General features: G+C 45.4%; 1 protein-coding gene across 1 annotated transcript in view; it reads right to left on the minus strand.

Annotated features, from left to right (window-relative positions):
- Positions 1 to 16,628, minus strand: part of MRPS9 (mitochondrial ribosomal protein S9) — a 138,872-nt gene that overhangs the window by 71,532 nt on the left and 50,712 nt on the right. Inside the window, exon 5 of the mRNA XM_068265285.1 lies at positions 9,728 to 9,807. Within this exon, the coding sequence (XP_068121386.1) occupies positions 9,728 to 9,807 (80 nt within the window). The remainder of the gene's footprint in view (positions 1 to 9,727; positions 9,808 to 16,628) is intronic.

The raw sequence follows: 16,628 nt of genomic DNA on the forward strand, positions 1-16,628 counted from the left end.
AGGTGTATGGCGAGTTCATAGAAGATTTTATTTTTTGTCACAAGTTAGTGAAAAATGACACTTTGTGAAAAAAAAAAAAAAAATCAATTTCCGCTAACTTTTGACAAAAAATGAAATTTTCTATGAACTAGTCATACACCTAACAGAATACATTGGGGTGTATTTTCTCTAAAATGGGGTCAGTTTGTGGGGTTCCTATACCGCCCTGGCATTTTACGGGCCCAAAACCGTGAGTAGTCTGGAAACCAAATGTCTCAAAATGACTGTTCAGGGGTATAAGCATCTGCAAATTTTGATGACAGGTGGTCTATGAGGGGGCGAATTTTGTGGAACCGGTCATATGCAGGGTGGCCTTTTAGATGACAGGTTGTATTGGGCCTGATCTGATGGATAGGAGTGCTGGGGGGTGACAGGAGGTGATTGATGGGTGTCTCAGGGGGTGGTTAGAGGGGAAAATAGATGCCATCAATGCACTGGGGAGGTGATCGGAAGGGGGTCTGAGGGGGATCTGAGTGTTTGGCTGAGTGATCAGGAGCCCACACGGGGCAAATTAAGGCCTGATCTGATGGGTAGGTGTGCTAGGGGGTGACAGGAGGTGATTGATGGGTGTCTCAAGGTGTGATTAGAGGGGGGAATAAATGCAAGCAATGCACTGGCGAGGTGATCAGGGCTGGGGCTTGAGGGCATTCTGAGGGTGTGGGCGGGTGATTGAGTGCCCTGGGGGCAGATAGGGGTCTAATCTGATAGGTAGCAGTGACAGGGGGTGATTGATGGGTAATTAGTGGGTGTTTAGGGTAGAGAACAGATATAAACACTGCACTTGGGAGGTGATCTGACGTCGGATCTGCGGGCGAACTATTGGTGTGGGTGGGTGATCAGATTGCCCGCAAGGGGCAGGTTAGGGGCTGATTGATGAGTGGCAGTGACAGGGGGTGATTGATGGGTGGCAGTGCCAAGGGGTGATTGATGGGTGGCAGTGACAGGGGGTGATTGATGGGTGATTGACAGGTGATTGACAGGTGATCAGTGGGTTATTACAGGGAAGAACAGATGTAACTAATGCACTGGCGAATTGATAAGGGGGGTCTGAGGGCAATCTGAGCGTGTAGGCGGGTGATTGGGTGCCCGCAAGGGGCAGATTAGGGTCTGATCTGATGGGTAACAGTGACAGGTGGTGATAGGGGGTGATTGATGGGTAATTAGTGGGTGTTTAGGGTAGATAACAGATGTAAACACTGCACTTGGGAGGTGATCTGACGTCGGATCTGCGGGCGATCTATTGGCGTGGGTTGGTGTTTAGATTGCCCACAAGGGGCAGGTTAGGGGCTGATTGATGGGTGGCAGTGACAGGGGGTGATTGATAGGTGATCAGGGGGATAGATGCATACAGTACACAGGGGGGGGGGGGGTCTGGGGAGAATCTGAGGGGTGGGGGGGTGATCAGGAGGGGCTAGGGGGCAGGGGGGGGGGATAAAAAAAATAGCGTTTACAGATAGTGACAGGGAGTGATTGATGGGTGATTAGGGGGTGATTGGGTGCAAACAGGGGTCTGGGGGGTGGGCAGGGGGGGGGTCTGAGGGGTGCTGTGGGCGATCTGGGGCAGGGGGGGGAGAAATCAGTGTGCTTGGGTGCGACCTAGGGTGGCTGCAGCCTGCCCTGGTGGTCCCTCGGAGGCAGCCTGTATAATACACTTTGTAAACATTACAAAGTGTATTATACACTTTGTATGCAGCGATCGCGGGGTCAACATCCCGCCGGCGCTTCCGTATGGCCGGCGGGATGTTGCGGCGGGTGAGCGGAGACAGGCGCCGGCGGAGGATCCCGTCACGGATGACGCGACCTCTCCGCCCATACCCTTACAAGGACCGCCGCCTCTGTGGGTGAGCTGGTCCTTGCGGGCTCCACTTCCCGGCCGCCCCTGTGCGTTAGGCGGTCGGGAAGTGGTTAAAGAGAAACCGTAACCAAGGATTGAACTTCATCCCAATTAGTAGCGAATAGCCCCTTTCCCATGATAAATCTTTTCCATTTCTCAAACGGGTCATCAGTGGGCTCTGTATGGCTGATATTGTGGTGAAACCTCTCCCACATTGTGATGTCAGCACCACATCACACTGTGGGAGCCTTGTTGCATTGTGGGAAAAAAACAGCAGCTGTTTTCAACCGCCAAAAATGCATCTCTTTCCACAGACATTACCTGCCAGTAAGATGTTGTCATGTGATAAATGAGCATGCAGCTAATCCAGTCAGAGCACCTGATCTGCATACTTGTTCAGGGTCTATGGCTAAAAGTATTAAATGCAGAGGATCAGCAGGACAGCCATGGGCTATGCATTGTTTAAAAGGAAATAAATATGGAAGCCTCTATATCCCTCTTGCTCTAGGTTCCCTTTAAGTCCTCAAAATGAATTGCAATACCATTTTACCTTGAATGACCCTATAAAAAAAAAAAGATATCTCTCATTAACATTAGAAGAAATAGGAAAAGTAGTGAACTAAGTGACTCTGAGACAGTGAGCCTTTTCCCCTAATAACAGCTGAAATATAATACACAGTTTAATAAACAACCTTGTTTATAACTGTAATTAGAAGTCAGTATTGCTATTCCCAGCAGGTTATACTCCAGAGGTACTTGCTGGCTTTTAGCATTGTATATGACATGAGGCTTCCAGAGGTGTTGGGGTTAAATGGTTCAGAAGCACAAACACTACAAATAAAAGCTTTATTCCTTCCAAAATGTGTAATTTCTTTATTATGATGGAGCGCAACAAACACATCTTGCCCTTGGGTTGCTCTGTTTCAGCCAAAACAAATGCAAATGGCTCATAGGATGACAGCTGTTTGATAAGGCCTCGACAAGACCTGCATGCTAGACTTTTTCTATTTTTTTTTTCCCCCATGAAAGTTGGGATGAGAGGCGGAAGGCAGGAAGAGAATTAATGTAGCATACAGTCTAAAGGCAATACTACAACCGTGATTAAGTAGAAAAGTTAAAAGGCACAGATTTTCCACAGCCTCGCTGCGTGCAACCCATCCGTGTAACGAGTTGACAGGCCTAGCGCGTCCTCTCCATCATCCACTCCGACAGCTAAAACGCAGCACTGCATCCTTTTTCAGAGGAAATTTGCGTCTGCACCATGAAGCGTTGTACATTATTTCTTAGCACTGCAGGGGGCTCAAGTCCATATGGAACCTTCACAAATATTACCACAGATCAAACCGGCGGCATCTCCAGGCAGATTTGACATACCTATTTAAATGAACAGCAGGGGTCCTGCGGCTGCCGGAGGCTGAGCAGGAGAGAAAAACCTCTGTGGAAAGTGTGTGCTGCAGCTCCATTACTCAGCAAAGGCACTCTCTGCATTTATCACCCCTTTCATTTCTGCCAGGGCATGGAAACTCATTTGCTCAAGGTCAATGATAACAACAGAACTTACATTAAAAAACACATTATACATACACATTTATGTATCTGAGAAAAAGCACCAACAAACACACAAACACACCAAAATAGCACACGTGTGTACAATCAGCACACGTATGTATGTATGTATGTATGTATGTATGTACACATACATACATACATACATACATACACACACACACACACACCCAGTAGACCTTAGGCCCTTTAGAATAATGGGGTGCTTTGTCTCCCCACCCCAAGGGCAACAGCATTAAACTCCCCCCCCCCCTCCCCCCTCCCAGGCTCCCCTCTGCTCAGGCAACCAATATGGACCTATGGCAGCCCGGAAGCTTTAAAGGGAACCTTAACAGAGAAGGATATGGATGTTTACTTTTAAACAATACCAGTTGCCTGGCAGTCCTGCTGATCTCTTTGGCTTCGGTAGTGGCTGAATCACAGACCTGAAACAAGCATGCAGCTAATCCAGTCTAACTTCAGTCAGAGCACCTGACCTGCATGCTTGTTCAGGGGCTGTGGCTAGAAGTATTAGAGACAGGATCAGCTGGACCGCCAGGCAACTGGTATTAATTTAAAAGGAAAAATCCATATCCTTCTCAGTTTAGGTTCCCTTTAAGGAGAGGCCTTACAGACGAACCCGACTAACACTGATTTTATTTGTCTAATATAAAGGAAAAAATAAAAGGCCACTGATATATACACTTCAGTAGGAGTTATTGATTGTACCATAAAAACAACAACTAGACATGGATTTGTACTGTTCAAAGGAGTACAAAGTCACACTCCACCTGTCAGTTCAGCCAAAATTCTCCACCTCCCTTATCACATTACAACTTATTCTGCTTTCACAATCAAACATTATGAATTGCGTTCAGGGGAAGCTAGAGATTTGGGTAGATGTAATCAAAATGATGAAATCAGTCAGGAACCACCTGATCCAGGCACACTGGAAAGCAATCTGGACCGCCTGAAGATCACACACAATAAATAGAGATCCATAAACTCTTTCTCTCCCCACTGGCTTCTTTCTCAAACTTATACACACTGGACTGCATTGTCTTGGAGTCCAGTCTTTGCCCTGCAAGGTTTTCGCTTTTCCATTCAGCTTCCATGTGTGGTATGGACTTCCGCACCAGACTTGAATTCCCGCCTGTGAACGCGGATTTCTGCCCTTACCATCTTGTGATTGGTCGCCTGTACACCTATAGGCATGCAGCACACAATTCCCTTCACGCTGCTGGTCACTGATGTTCTGATACAACCGGTGAAACGCATCTGGGTCTCCAGCATGTCTATCATTGCTGGGATTTCTATCATATTTGGACCACATCCATGGTTCTTTCTTTTGTATTTACCCCTCAGACTTGTGGCCTGGACATGCAGTTAGTTACTAGGCTTATCAGACTGGAGGATGAAATACAATTGGAAGCAGTTAAAACTCATGTTTTACTGCACAATTACAGACAAGTGTTAACAGGCTCTTAACGAGTTTTTCTGTAAGTGTGAAAGAACATCAAGGAGAATGTTATCAATATGATGCTTTTAAATTGCCCAGCAAATTCACAAATCCTGAGCAAAGGCAAATAAAACATGGATATTAGTACAAATTGGTAATGGTAGGAAAAAGAAACCTAAAACAAACAGCAATCTGAAAAAGCTATGTAAATTAATAAGTTCAGAAGTGTAGGTAGAGCTCATTACACACAAGATACCATCTGCAGTCACACAAACTTCCTATGCATACCTAGTTAGTGCCAGGGCCTGAGCGCAGAGTGAGCCTACAATACTTCCTATGCACACCGAGAGAGAGCAAGGGCCTGAGCCCAGAGAGAGTCTATAACACTTCCTATGCACACCGAGTGAGAGCAAGGGCCTAAGCACAGAGTGAGGGAATCTATAGCACTTCCTATGGACACCTAGTGGGAGAAATAGCCTGAGCCCAGAGAGAGTCTGTAACACTTCCTATGCACACCTAGAGATAGCAAGGGCCTGCGCCCAGAGTGAGCCTATAACACTTCCTATGCACACCTAGTCCGTGCAAGTGCCTGAGCCCAGTGAGTCTATAATACTTCCTATGCACACCTAGTGAGAGCAAGGACCTGAGCCCAGAGAGAGTCTGTAACACACCTAGAGATAGCAAGGGCCTGAGGCCAGAGTGAGCCTATAACACTTCCTATGCACACCTAGTCCGTGCAAGTGCCTGAGCCCAGTGAGTCTATAATACTTCCTATGCACACCTAGTGAGAGCAAGGACCTGAGCCCAGTGAGTCTATAATACTTCCTATGCACACCTAGTAAGAGCAAGGACCTGAGCCCAGAAAGAGTATATAACAGTTCCTATGCACACCTAGTGAGAGCAAGGGCCTTAACCCAGAGTGAGTCTATCACACTTACTATGCACACTTGAGCCCAAAGTGAGTCTATAACACTTCCTATGCACACCTAGTGAGAGCAAGGACCTGAGCCCAGAGAGAGTCTGTAACACTTCCTACGCACACCTAGAGATAGCAAGGGCCTGCGCCCAGAGTGAGCCTAGAATGCACACCTATGCACACCTAGTCAGAGATCAAGGGCCTGAGCACAGAGTGAGTGAATCTATAGCACTTCCTATGTACACCTAATCAGAGCAAGGGCCTGAGCCCAGAGTGAGCCTAGAATACTTCCTATGCACACTGAGTGAGAGCAAGGGCCTGAGCCCAGAGTGAGCCTAGAATACTTCCTATGCACACCTAGTCAGTGCAAGGGCCTGAGCCCAGAGTGAGCCTAGAATACTTCCTATGCACACTGAGTGAGAGCAAGGGCCTGAGCCCAGAGTGAGCCTAGAATACTTCCTATGCACACCTAGTCAGTGCAAGGGCCTGAGCCCAGAGTGAGCCTATAATACTTCCTATGCACACCTAGTCAGAGCAAGGGCCTGAGCCCAGAGTGAGCCTAGAATACTTCCTATGCACACTGAGTGAGAGCAAGGGCCTGAGCCCAGAGTGAGCCTAGAATACTTCCTATGCACACCTAGTCAGAGCAAGGGTCTGAGCCCAGAGTGAGCCTAGAATACTTCCTATGCACACTGAGTGAGAGCAAGGGCCTGAGCCCAGAGTGAGCCTAGAATACTTCCTATGCACACCTAGTCAGTGCAAGGGCCTGAGCCCGGAGAGAGTGAGTCAATAACACTGGGTGAGTAGAAATCTAAATGTTCTGTAAATATGCTGCCTAGTGTTAATGCCGTAACACTAGAACCATCTGAACAGGTAATAAAACTTATGTGGCAATGAAAAGTGGAGAGGAGTATTGGCATAGTTATAGTTAAAAGCCACAGAAGCCCAATTTTTATCCTCCCAGAGTGAATGCTACCACTCAATATGATTTCCATAATGCCTTGTAAGATACAGAAGAACCCCAAAGGCTAAAGGATGGAGGCCAACAACAAAAAAACAGAGGGGATGGTACCCTTTAAGATGTGTAATTGAATTCTCATTGGAAAATCACACTCCAGAGCTGAAGCCTGGTCTCCCAAACACTGCTTGGAGAGAGATAAATATTTCAGCTGCATGGGAAGTTAGAGGAAACATAGATTACACAACAACTTGCAGTGGAACAATCAAGTACATCCTGGAATAGTACATGAGAATTGTAAGCCATTAAACATCTCTGGGCTGACTATTCTGTAAGCTCTTGGTTGAATCCTCTTCAACTTCCATCAGAGAAACACTGTTTTAGTTCATAATGCTCAGAAAATTTGGACTGCTTCCCTTTTCACTCCTTAGGGCTCAGACACACTAGAAGCGCTTTTCTGAGCACATTTTGGCCAATTAGAGCTTTTTAACCACCTGAGCGGTCTGGACGAGCTCAGCTCGTCCAACACCGCCGGAGGCTGCCGCTCAGGCCCTGCTGGGCCGATTTACATCAAATAAAAAGCAGCACACGCAGCCGGCACTTTGCCAGCCGCGTGTGCTGCCTGATCGCCGCCGCTCTGCGGCGATCCGCCGCGAGCAGCGGCGAAAGAGGGTCCCCCCAGCCGCCTGAGCCCAGCGTAGCCGGAACAAAAAGTTCCGGCCAGCGCTAAGGGCTGGATCGGAGGCGGCTGACGTCAGGACGTCGGCTGACGTCGATGACGTCACTCCGCTCGTCGCTATGGCGACGATATAAGCAAAACAAGGAAGGCCGCTCATTGCGGCCTTCCTTGTTTATTCTGGGCGCCGGAGGCGATCGGAAGATCGCTTCCGGAGCGCCCTCTAGTGGGCTTTCATGCAGCCAACTTTCAGTTGGCTGCATGAAATAGTTTTTTTTTTATTTAAAAAAAACCCTCCCGCAGCCACCCTGGCGATTTAATCAGAACGCCAGGGTGGTTAAAAAAGGCTCCCACTGACTTACATTAAAATTGAGGTAAAATGGTGTGATTTTACCATGATTGCGATTTTACTGCGATTTTACTGCGATTTTAATGCAAGTCAATGGGAGCGTTTTTTAAAAAGCTCTCAGAAAATCTCCAAAAGTGCTCAGAAAAGCGCTTATAGTGTGTCTGAGGCCCTGAAAAATGGATTTAAAAGGAAATAAGCATGTTGACCTCCTTAGTCCTCTAACATCACCGCTGGCCTTATGTAGAGTACAGATGTTAAATCAATGCTGATCATGTTATTTCAGTGAAATGTTTAGAGATGATCTCTGGACTATTCTATTGAGACTACCAAGGAAGGCCCAGTGGGAGGCAGAATGCTGCGGGTGTACAGCAGAACAACAGTGAACAAATAAGTACAATCAAGGAAAGGCAAACAATGGGGCAGACCTATACTTACCAGGTGATGAAAATCTAGAGTGTTTTCATAGTTTACTCCTTTCACAAAAGAGCATTGTATGAACATTTATAGTAATCTAACTTTTGTCTTTTTAACTAGCGTAACAGCCTTATGCCCTGCCTTATGTGTTTGTAAGTTCTTTTATGAATACACTGTGCACTGGAGAAAAAATACCTGATGTGGCCAGAAAACATAAAAAAGGGGAAACAGACATTCCAGGGAGGCGAAACTTCAGATTAGGAGCAATTTCAGAGTGCAGTTGGACAGTGACAAATTCCAGTTCATACAGGTTTATTTTAAAAGGGAACCTGAGATGAGAGTGATATGGAGGCTGCCATATTGATTTCCTTTTAAACAATACCAGTTGCCTGGTATCCTGCTGAACTTTTTGGCATCAGTAGTGTCTGATAGTCTGATAGTGACAGCATATGTGAAGCTATGATCATGCCTATGCTACAGCTAAAAGAAGCAGTGAATGACAGACACATCTGGCGTGCAAAAGTACATATGGACAAGAGTCGGAGTCGACTAAATGAATAAGGAGGAGGAGGAATGCCTGAGTCGCACACCTAAAACAAACAGCAGCAGCTAATCTAGTCAGACTTCAGTCAGAAACCCCTGATCTGCTGCATGCTTGTTCAAGGTCTATGGCTAAAGGTGTGTACACAAGTCTGATTTTACGCCCGATTGTCATTCAAACCGTACGTTTGAACGACTTGTCATTCAAACAACAAGTCATTCGAACGTCTTGTATGCACAGACCGACAAAACGGCTGATTTGCTAATGTCAGCTAATGTACATCTCGTTTGACTGGTCAATGGACTGGATAGAGCAATGGACCAGATCAAATGACTGATCAAAAGACTATGTTTGAATGGCCATTACTTGTACAAACGACTCCCAGTCATTTGTACACATGTACGGACCTGTCGTTTCAACGACAGTAAGTCCAACGGATCCGCCAAGCGCATCAGCCAAAACTGCTGCTATCAGTCTAACAATCGAACATACAGACGTCCAACTGTCGTTCAAACGACCGGATTGAACGTTCAGAAAAATCAGACGTGTGTACGTACCTTATGAATATTAGAGGCAGAGGGTCAGCAGGAAAGCCAGAAAATTTGCATTGTTTAAAAGGAAATAAATATGACAGCCATATTCCTCAAAGGAATAGGAAAGATAGGGTAGGACCTCCTCTCACAGTGTGGTGCAGTCTACTTTTCACAATCCACCAAAACCTTATAAATAAACTGCATATGCAGGCATTAGGCAACCTCACTCTATGCTATGAAAATCAGTCTATTAAATAATGTCAGGCAAAGGGAAGACTCCAAATCAAAATAATTCCCTCCTCAGCATCACCATGAAATCCCGCACTAAAAGGTTTTCTAGGCATTTACTCATTGTCTTGGAAATAAAATGCAGAGACCCAGAGCCTATTTGACAAAGTCCCCAGTGTAATTTAATGCTTGGCGTACAGCTCGCACAATTCATCATGCAGCATAAGATACTCACGTGCATTAATGAGTAAAACTCCTGCTTGCCAGTGTAAAATAGAAAGTGGAATGGGCGCTTGTCTTCTCCCCACTGAATTGCTGATAGAACAAAAACAATGCACTCTTAGACATTTACTAAACAGAGGTGTTAATTACGTTCCTTATTTACAGAGATGCCTTTCTATGCTCGTTAAAGTCGGCATGTTAAGGAAAGTCAAATGCCAGCAGTATGTATTGTTTAAAGGAAAACTCGGTATACAAGCACAACTGTAATCACATGAATATGAATCTTATCAATGTATGGAGGTGTTTAAATGACTTGTTTCCATTTACAGCTTGCCATAATTTCCCATTATATCCCACATGTAGGTTTTCCCAATGCCACTGCACAGTGATTACGCTTAATTGGTCCTCTCCTGATGCAAGTCTTCACTGAGAACCTCTCTACGCATCTAGTCCTCTAATAGTTACTGGCCACAATCTCACAATAGGTAAAATGCAACTATCTGCATCTATTATAGTCACATTACTAATGTACACACTGACAGTAAACAATAGTTTCTATTTAATTATGACTTTAAGTGCTCTAGGATTTTGCAAATGAGAATAACCAGAAACTACAAGAAACATTCTGTTTTGTTATAACTGCTGCAAATAGTGTCACATTTTGTACAATTATTCAATGATAGTATGATGACTTGAGGGCCATTTTAAAATCTCAGTAGTATGGTATTACCAATATTTTACTATCAACTTACCTGGTCCCGTATTCTCACACTAGCACTTCCTTCCTAATGCCAAAAACCACCCCCCCCCCTAATACCCAAATACCTAACCCCCCTCCTAATGCCTAACACTAACCCCCCTCTACCCACTAATGCCCATCTCTAACCCCCTTTCAAATGGCTTACACTAACCTCCTCCTACATCCTAACACTAACCCTCTCCTAATGCCTAACACTAACCCTCTCCTAATGCCTAACACTAACCCCCCTCCGAATGCCTAACACTAACCCCCCTCCGAATGCCTAACACTAACCCCCCTCCGAATGCCTAACACCAACCCCCCTCCTAATGCCTAACTCCAACCCCCCTCCTAATGCCTAACACTAACCCCCCTCTACCCACTAATGCCCATCTCTAACCCGCTTTCAAATGGCTTACACTAACCTCCTCCTACATCCTAACACTAACCCTCTCCTAATGCCTAACACTAACCCCCCTCCGAATGCCTAACACTAACCCCCCTCCGAATGCCTAACACCAACCCCCCTCCTAATGCCTAACTCCAACCCCCCTCCTAATGCCTAACTCTAACCCCTTCCTAATGTCTAACACTATCTTTCCATTCAAACGGCTAACACAAAAAACCCTCCTAAAGTAATTACTATCCATAGTACTAGCTGTTCAGCTTGTGATAACCGATTGGCTAGTAATAAGTAAAAGTGGAGTAGCCATTTTGGTTAGTGATTGCTGATGCGTTACTGAACAACTGGTCGATCGGCCAGTATCTAGCACCCAACTCACCACCTTGGCACTGTGTAACCGCAATTTAACGTTGTGGACTACTGCACGGCGGCCAAACCGGTACCCAATTCACCTGATCCGTTTTGCTGGCCACAGATGTTAGAGAGTGGTTGGAAAAGCAACACTGATCTTAACCACTTGACGACCGCAGTGGTAACCCCCCCCCTAAAGACCAGGCTCGTTTTTGCATTGCCTTTTCAGCCTTCTGCACAGCCCAGCTTAAATGCCCAGCGTTCGGACTCACCTCCTTTTTTTGCCCCTAAGGAGACATGCCGCCGGAGGGGTCCGATTGCTGAGGCGGAGGAAGATGTTGTGGGAGTGATTGATGCGGAGGGGGCTGGAGGAAGCTCCAGGTATGTATAAATCTTTTATGTGTGTTCGTCTCTGGTTTACTTCAAGTCATATAACAAAAGAGACCATCATAATATCACCACCCACTCCCATATTGGAAGGAGGAAGCATAGGTAGATTGGGCCCTCCACAGCTCTGGGCCCCTTCAGTTGCAGAGTCTGAGGTACCATAAACTGAAGAATCAGAGTCAAATAATGTATTAACTGACTCCACAGCCCTGGTTTGAAGATCCAGTTCAGGCACAATTTTGGCATGCCTTATCTTAGAGAACCACTATCTGACTGTGGGTACATCTAAGAGTAATGTGCAGGAACTCTACAGGAGAATGAGGGGTTTCAGCCTCTATTACACAACTAAACACTCCAAGTACCCAAAAATTGCTCCAATTGACTCCACAGCCCTGGTCAGCCAGCTACCCTTCCTCTTTGCACACTAAGGGCTTGATTCACAAAGCGGTGCTAACTGTTTGCACGCCTGTGAAAACCCCCTTAGCACGTCTAAACGAGTTTTCGCGCGTAAAACTTTACGTGCGCAAAACTTTATGCGCGTAAAACTTTATGCGCGTAAAGCTTTACGCGCGCACTGCACAGAGCGCTCCACGCGAAGTGCCCATTAAAGCCTATGGGACTTAGCGCGCATAAAACTTTGCGCGCGCAAAGTTAGCGCGCGATCTGATTGAGAAATCCTTTGCTAACCTACTTAGCACCCCGGTTAGCGCGCCTAAAGACTTTAGACGTGCTAAGTAGGTTAGCACCGCTTTGTGAATCACGCCCTATGTTGGCCGTTGGACTGAGGAACTACCATTTAGTAAGTTATTTTGTAAAAAAAATAAATAACTGAGAATACCCCATGATGAAATACACTAGTTCAAAACGTGACATCTGTCAGATTTTCACTACCTACTGTAAGCAACATAGTAAAAAGTAATTTATAGTGCATTTTACTCTGTGAGAAATATACATATTTAATTATTTACATTTTTACAATCTGCGATAGTGGTCCTTTAAATCTATTATTAATAAAAACGGTCAATACATTCTCAAGAACATTTGGCTATCAACCCCAGGGTGAAGGGGGATGTGGGCGGATGAAGTTTTGTGTGGATATGAAAAACAAAATGGTGGGCACGTTTTCCTTTTTTATTTTGCCAAAACACCGATAGGCGGCGGCTGGTCGTTTGTGGATTTCCATGGACAAGCGGCCGTTCCATGTCAGTTCACGGAGGGTGTCTCCGTGAACAGCCTGCGAGCCTCCGACCGCGGCTCGCAGGCTAATTGTAAACACGCGGGGAAGAAATCCCCGCTGTTTACATCCATACGGCGCTGCTGCAAAGGAGATCGCCACCGTCTGACGGGCTAAAGCCTATTAGAGGCGGTACAGGACGGATCTCCGTCCTGTGCCGCCCACAGCCAGAGCGAGAGGTAGGGAGGGAGACGGGGCGGGAGGAAAATCGCTGCGGAGGGGGCATTGAGGAGGCCCCCCCCCCCCCGCTCGGCCACACAGAGCAGCGTCGATCAGACCCCCCCAGCAGGACATCCCCCTAGTGGGGAAAAAAAAGGGGGGGGGTTTAGTCTAATCGCCCTGCCTCATTCTTGATCTGTGCTGCGGGCTGGAGAGCCCATGCAGCACAGATCTGTTAAAGCAGCCCCGGTCCTTAAGTAGTTAAAGAGGCACTATCACAAATACAAAAAACGCCAATTTAAGAGGCACAATCACAAATACAATTGATTTCTATTGCAGCAATTGGTGTCTATATGAAATTGAATATTTTTAATATAATGCACTTAAAATCCCTCCAAGAATTCCTATGTAGCTTTTCAGAGGAGGTAACACACAGGCATTAATGGTCAAGTTGGGCAACTTCAACATTGAAGAAAACCTGAACTGAAAATAAACTTATTAATTGCACTGTATGTGTAGAAGTAATGGTAAAATAGAACTTTCCTAGAGTCCAACATTCTTACTTTCAATTTAAGCACTGCAGTTTATAATGTGAAGCATAAACAGCAGGCATGGCAGCGCAAGATGGAATCTGATTCATTCAGCTCTCAGGGGAGAAAACAAATTGCCAGTTTGACATTTTCAGCACTGAAAGTTTGTAGATGTGTTTCTTCAAACAGATAAAAGTGTTTTGCTTTCTCTTTACTTTTCAGGAATGCTGACCAACATTCTGAACTGCCTTCCACTATCTCATTTCCTAGATGAAAACACTGGACTATCAAATCTTGCAGTGCAGAAAAAAATAGAAGTGAGCACAGGCAAGTTCTGAATAGGAAAGGTACTACATGTACTACATGTTAATCTCATCCTGGCCCCGATTCCCCAAACAGCTGTAAGATTGCCATTCGCAGGCAGTGCTTGGCAAGTTTGCCGGGAAAGCACTGCCTATTAACTATTTTGGTAAGTGGCTGGAACGTGTACTGGTTAAGGGCTCTGACACAGGAGACCAGGGTTTGAATCTCGGCTCTTCCTGTTCAGTAGGCCTGCACCTATACAGCAAGGAGACCTTGGGCGAGACTCCCTAACATTGTTACTGCCTACTGAGCGCACCCTGGTGGCTGCAGCACTGGCATTTTGAGAAAAGCACAATATAAATGTTCTGTGTCTTGTCATTGAGCAGAGATAAAACAATAAATCTACTTTAAGTTTTTAAACACAGCATAAAACTGTGGAATATCTAAAAGTCATTTTTTGGAATAGGATACACAATTGCTCATCTCATCAGTTTATTTTCACTTAAAGGAATTATCAGGCAAAAAAAAAAAAAAAAAAAAAAAAAAAAAAAAGGGAGTTCCACTTACCTAGGGCTTCTACCAGCCCCATGCAGCCATCCTGTGCCCTCGTAGTCACTCACTGCTGCTCCAGTTCCCCCGCCCGCCAGCTAGTTTTGTTTGGGCCACATTGCATACATTTTTATGCATTCCCGTTGGTGCAGGAATATATACACTTTTACACGTTAGTGGTGCAACACGTACATTTTTACGAAACTAGCTGGCGGGCAGGGGGACTGGAGCAGCAGTGAGTGACTACGAGGGCACAGGATGGCTGCATGGGGCCAGGTAAGTGAAACTAATTTTTTTTTTATTTGCCTGATAATTCCTTTAAGTTTCCCTTTCAATTTCTGAGAGCACACAGTAGCACAATTTGAAAACCAAAGATGAAATTTTTTTAAAGAAAACCTGTAACTACGAAAAATTCCCGTGGGGGGTACTCACCTCGTTAGGGGGAAGCCTCCAGATCCGATCGAGGCTTCCCCTGTCCTCCTGTGTCCCACGCCGGTCTCTCTGTGCCCCTCCGAACAGCGGGCATGTAAATATTTACCTCCCCGGCTCCAGCGCAGGCGCAGTATCCACTCGGAGATAGGCGGAAATACCCGATCGCTGTCAGCCCGCTCTACTGCACAGGCACAAGTCTCCTGCGCCTGCATAGTGGAGCGGACCCGACAGAGATCGGTTATTTCCGCCTATCTCCATACGGTTTGCTGCAATAGCGCCCCCGCTGGAGCCAGGAAAGGTAAATAAATCAGAGCTTATCAGGGCTTGTCAGGCTTGTCTATGGAGGATTGCTGAACACTTCGTGGGAGCCAACGCTGGACTGCCTGCAGCTACAACGGAGGAGGAAGCCTCATTGGGATCCTGAGGCTTCCCCTACTGAGGTGAGTACGTGAGTACCCCCCAGGGGGGATTTTTTGGTTACAGAGTCTCTTTAATGTAGGAGATCAGTCTGTACTTAGTAATGTCAGCATATGCTAATAAATAAAAACATTTCCTTATGCGATATATAAATGATAGTAGCAAACTCATGCAATAATATATCAAATAAACACCTTAGCCATGCATTATTCAAAAGAGTTAAAGAGAAATACAAACGCGAAACCAATATATATGTATATAGATAGATAGATAGATAGATAGATAGATAGATAGATAGATAGATAGATACAGGGGTGTGAAAAACTATTTGCCCCCTTCCTGATTTCTAATTCTTTTGCATGTTTGTTACACTTAAATGTTTCTGCTCATCAAAAACCGTTAACTATTAGTCAAAGATTAATAAATAATAATAATTAATAAATAATTGAACACAAAATGAAGTTTTAAATGATGGTTTTTATTATTTAGTGAGAAAAAAACCTCCAAATCTACATGGCCCTGTGTGAAAAAGGGATTGCCCCCCTTGTTAAAAAATAACTTAACTGTGGTTTATCACACCTGAGTTCAATTTCTGTAGTCACCCCCAGGCCCGATTACTGCCACACCTGTTTCAATCAAGAAATCACTTAAATAGGAGCTATCTGACACAGAGAAGTAGACCAAAAGCACCTCAAAAGCTAGACATCATGCCTAGATCCAAAGAAATTCAGGAACAATGAGAACAAAAGTACTGTAATTGAGATCTATCAGTCTGGTAAAGGTTATAAATCCATTTCTAAAGCTTTGGGACTCCAGCGAACCACAGTGAGAGCCATTATCCACAAATGGCAAAACATGGAACAGTGATGAACTTTCCCAGGAGTGGCCGGCCGACCAAAATTACCCTAAGAGCGCAGAGAAAACTCATCCGAGAGGCCACAAAAGACCCCAGGACAACAGCTAAAGAACTGCAGGCCTCACTTGCCTCAATTAAGGTCAGAGTTCACAACTCTACCATAAGAAAGAGACTGGGCAAAAACAGCCTGCATGGCAGATATCCAAGGCGCAAACCACTTTTATGCAAAAAGAACATTAAGGCTCGTCTCAATTTTGCTAAAAAAAACATCTCAATGATTGCCAAGACTTTTGGGAAAATACCTTGTGGACTGACGAGACAAAAGTTGAACTTTTTGCAAGGTGCGTGTCCCGTTACATCTGGCGTAGAAGTAACACAGCATTTCAGCAAAAGAACATCATACCAACAGTAAAATATGGTGGTGGTAGTGTGATGGTCTGGGGTTGTTTTGCTGCTTCAGGACCTGGAAGGCTTGCCGTCATAGATGGAACCATGAATTCTACTGTCTACCAAAAAATCCTAAAGGAGAAAGTCCGGCCATCTGTTCGTCAACT

The sequence above is a fragment of the Hyperolius riggenbachi genome, chromosome 2 (assembly GCF_040937935.1).
Source record: "Hyperolius riggenbachi isolate aHypRig1 chromosome 2, aHypRig1.pri, whole genome shotgun sequence".
In the NCBI taxonomy this organism is placed as follows: Eukaryota; Metazoa; Chordata; class Amphibia; order Anura; family Hyperoliidae; genus Hyperolius; species Hyperolius riggenbachi.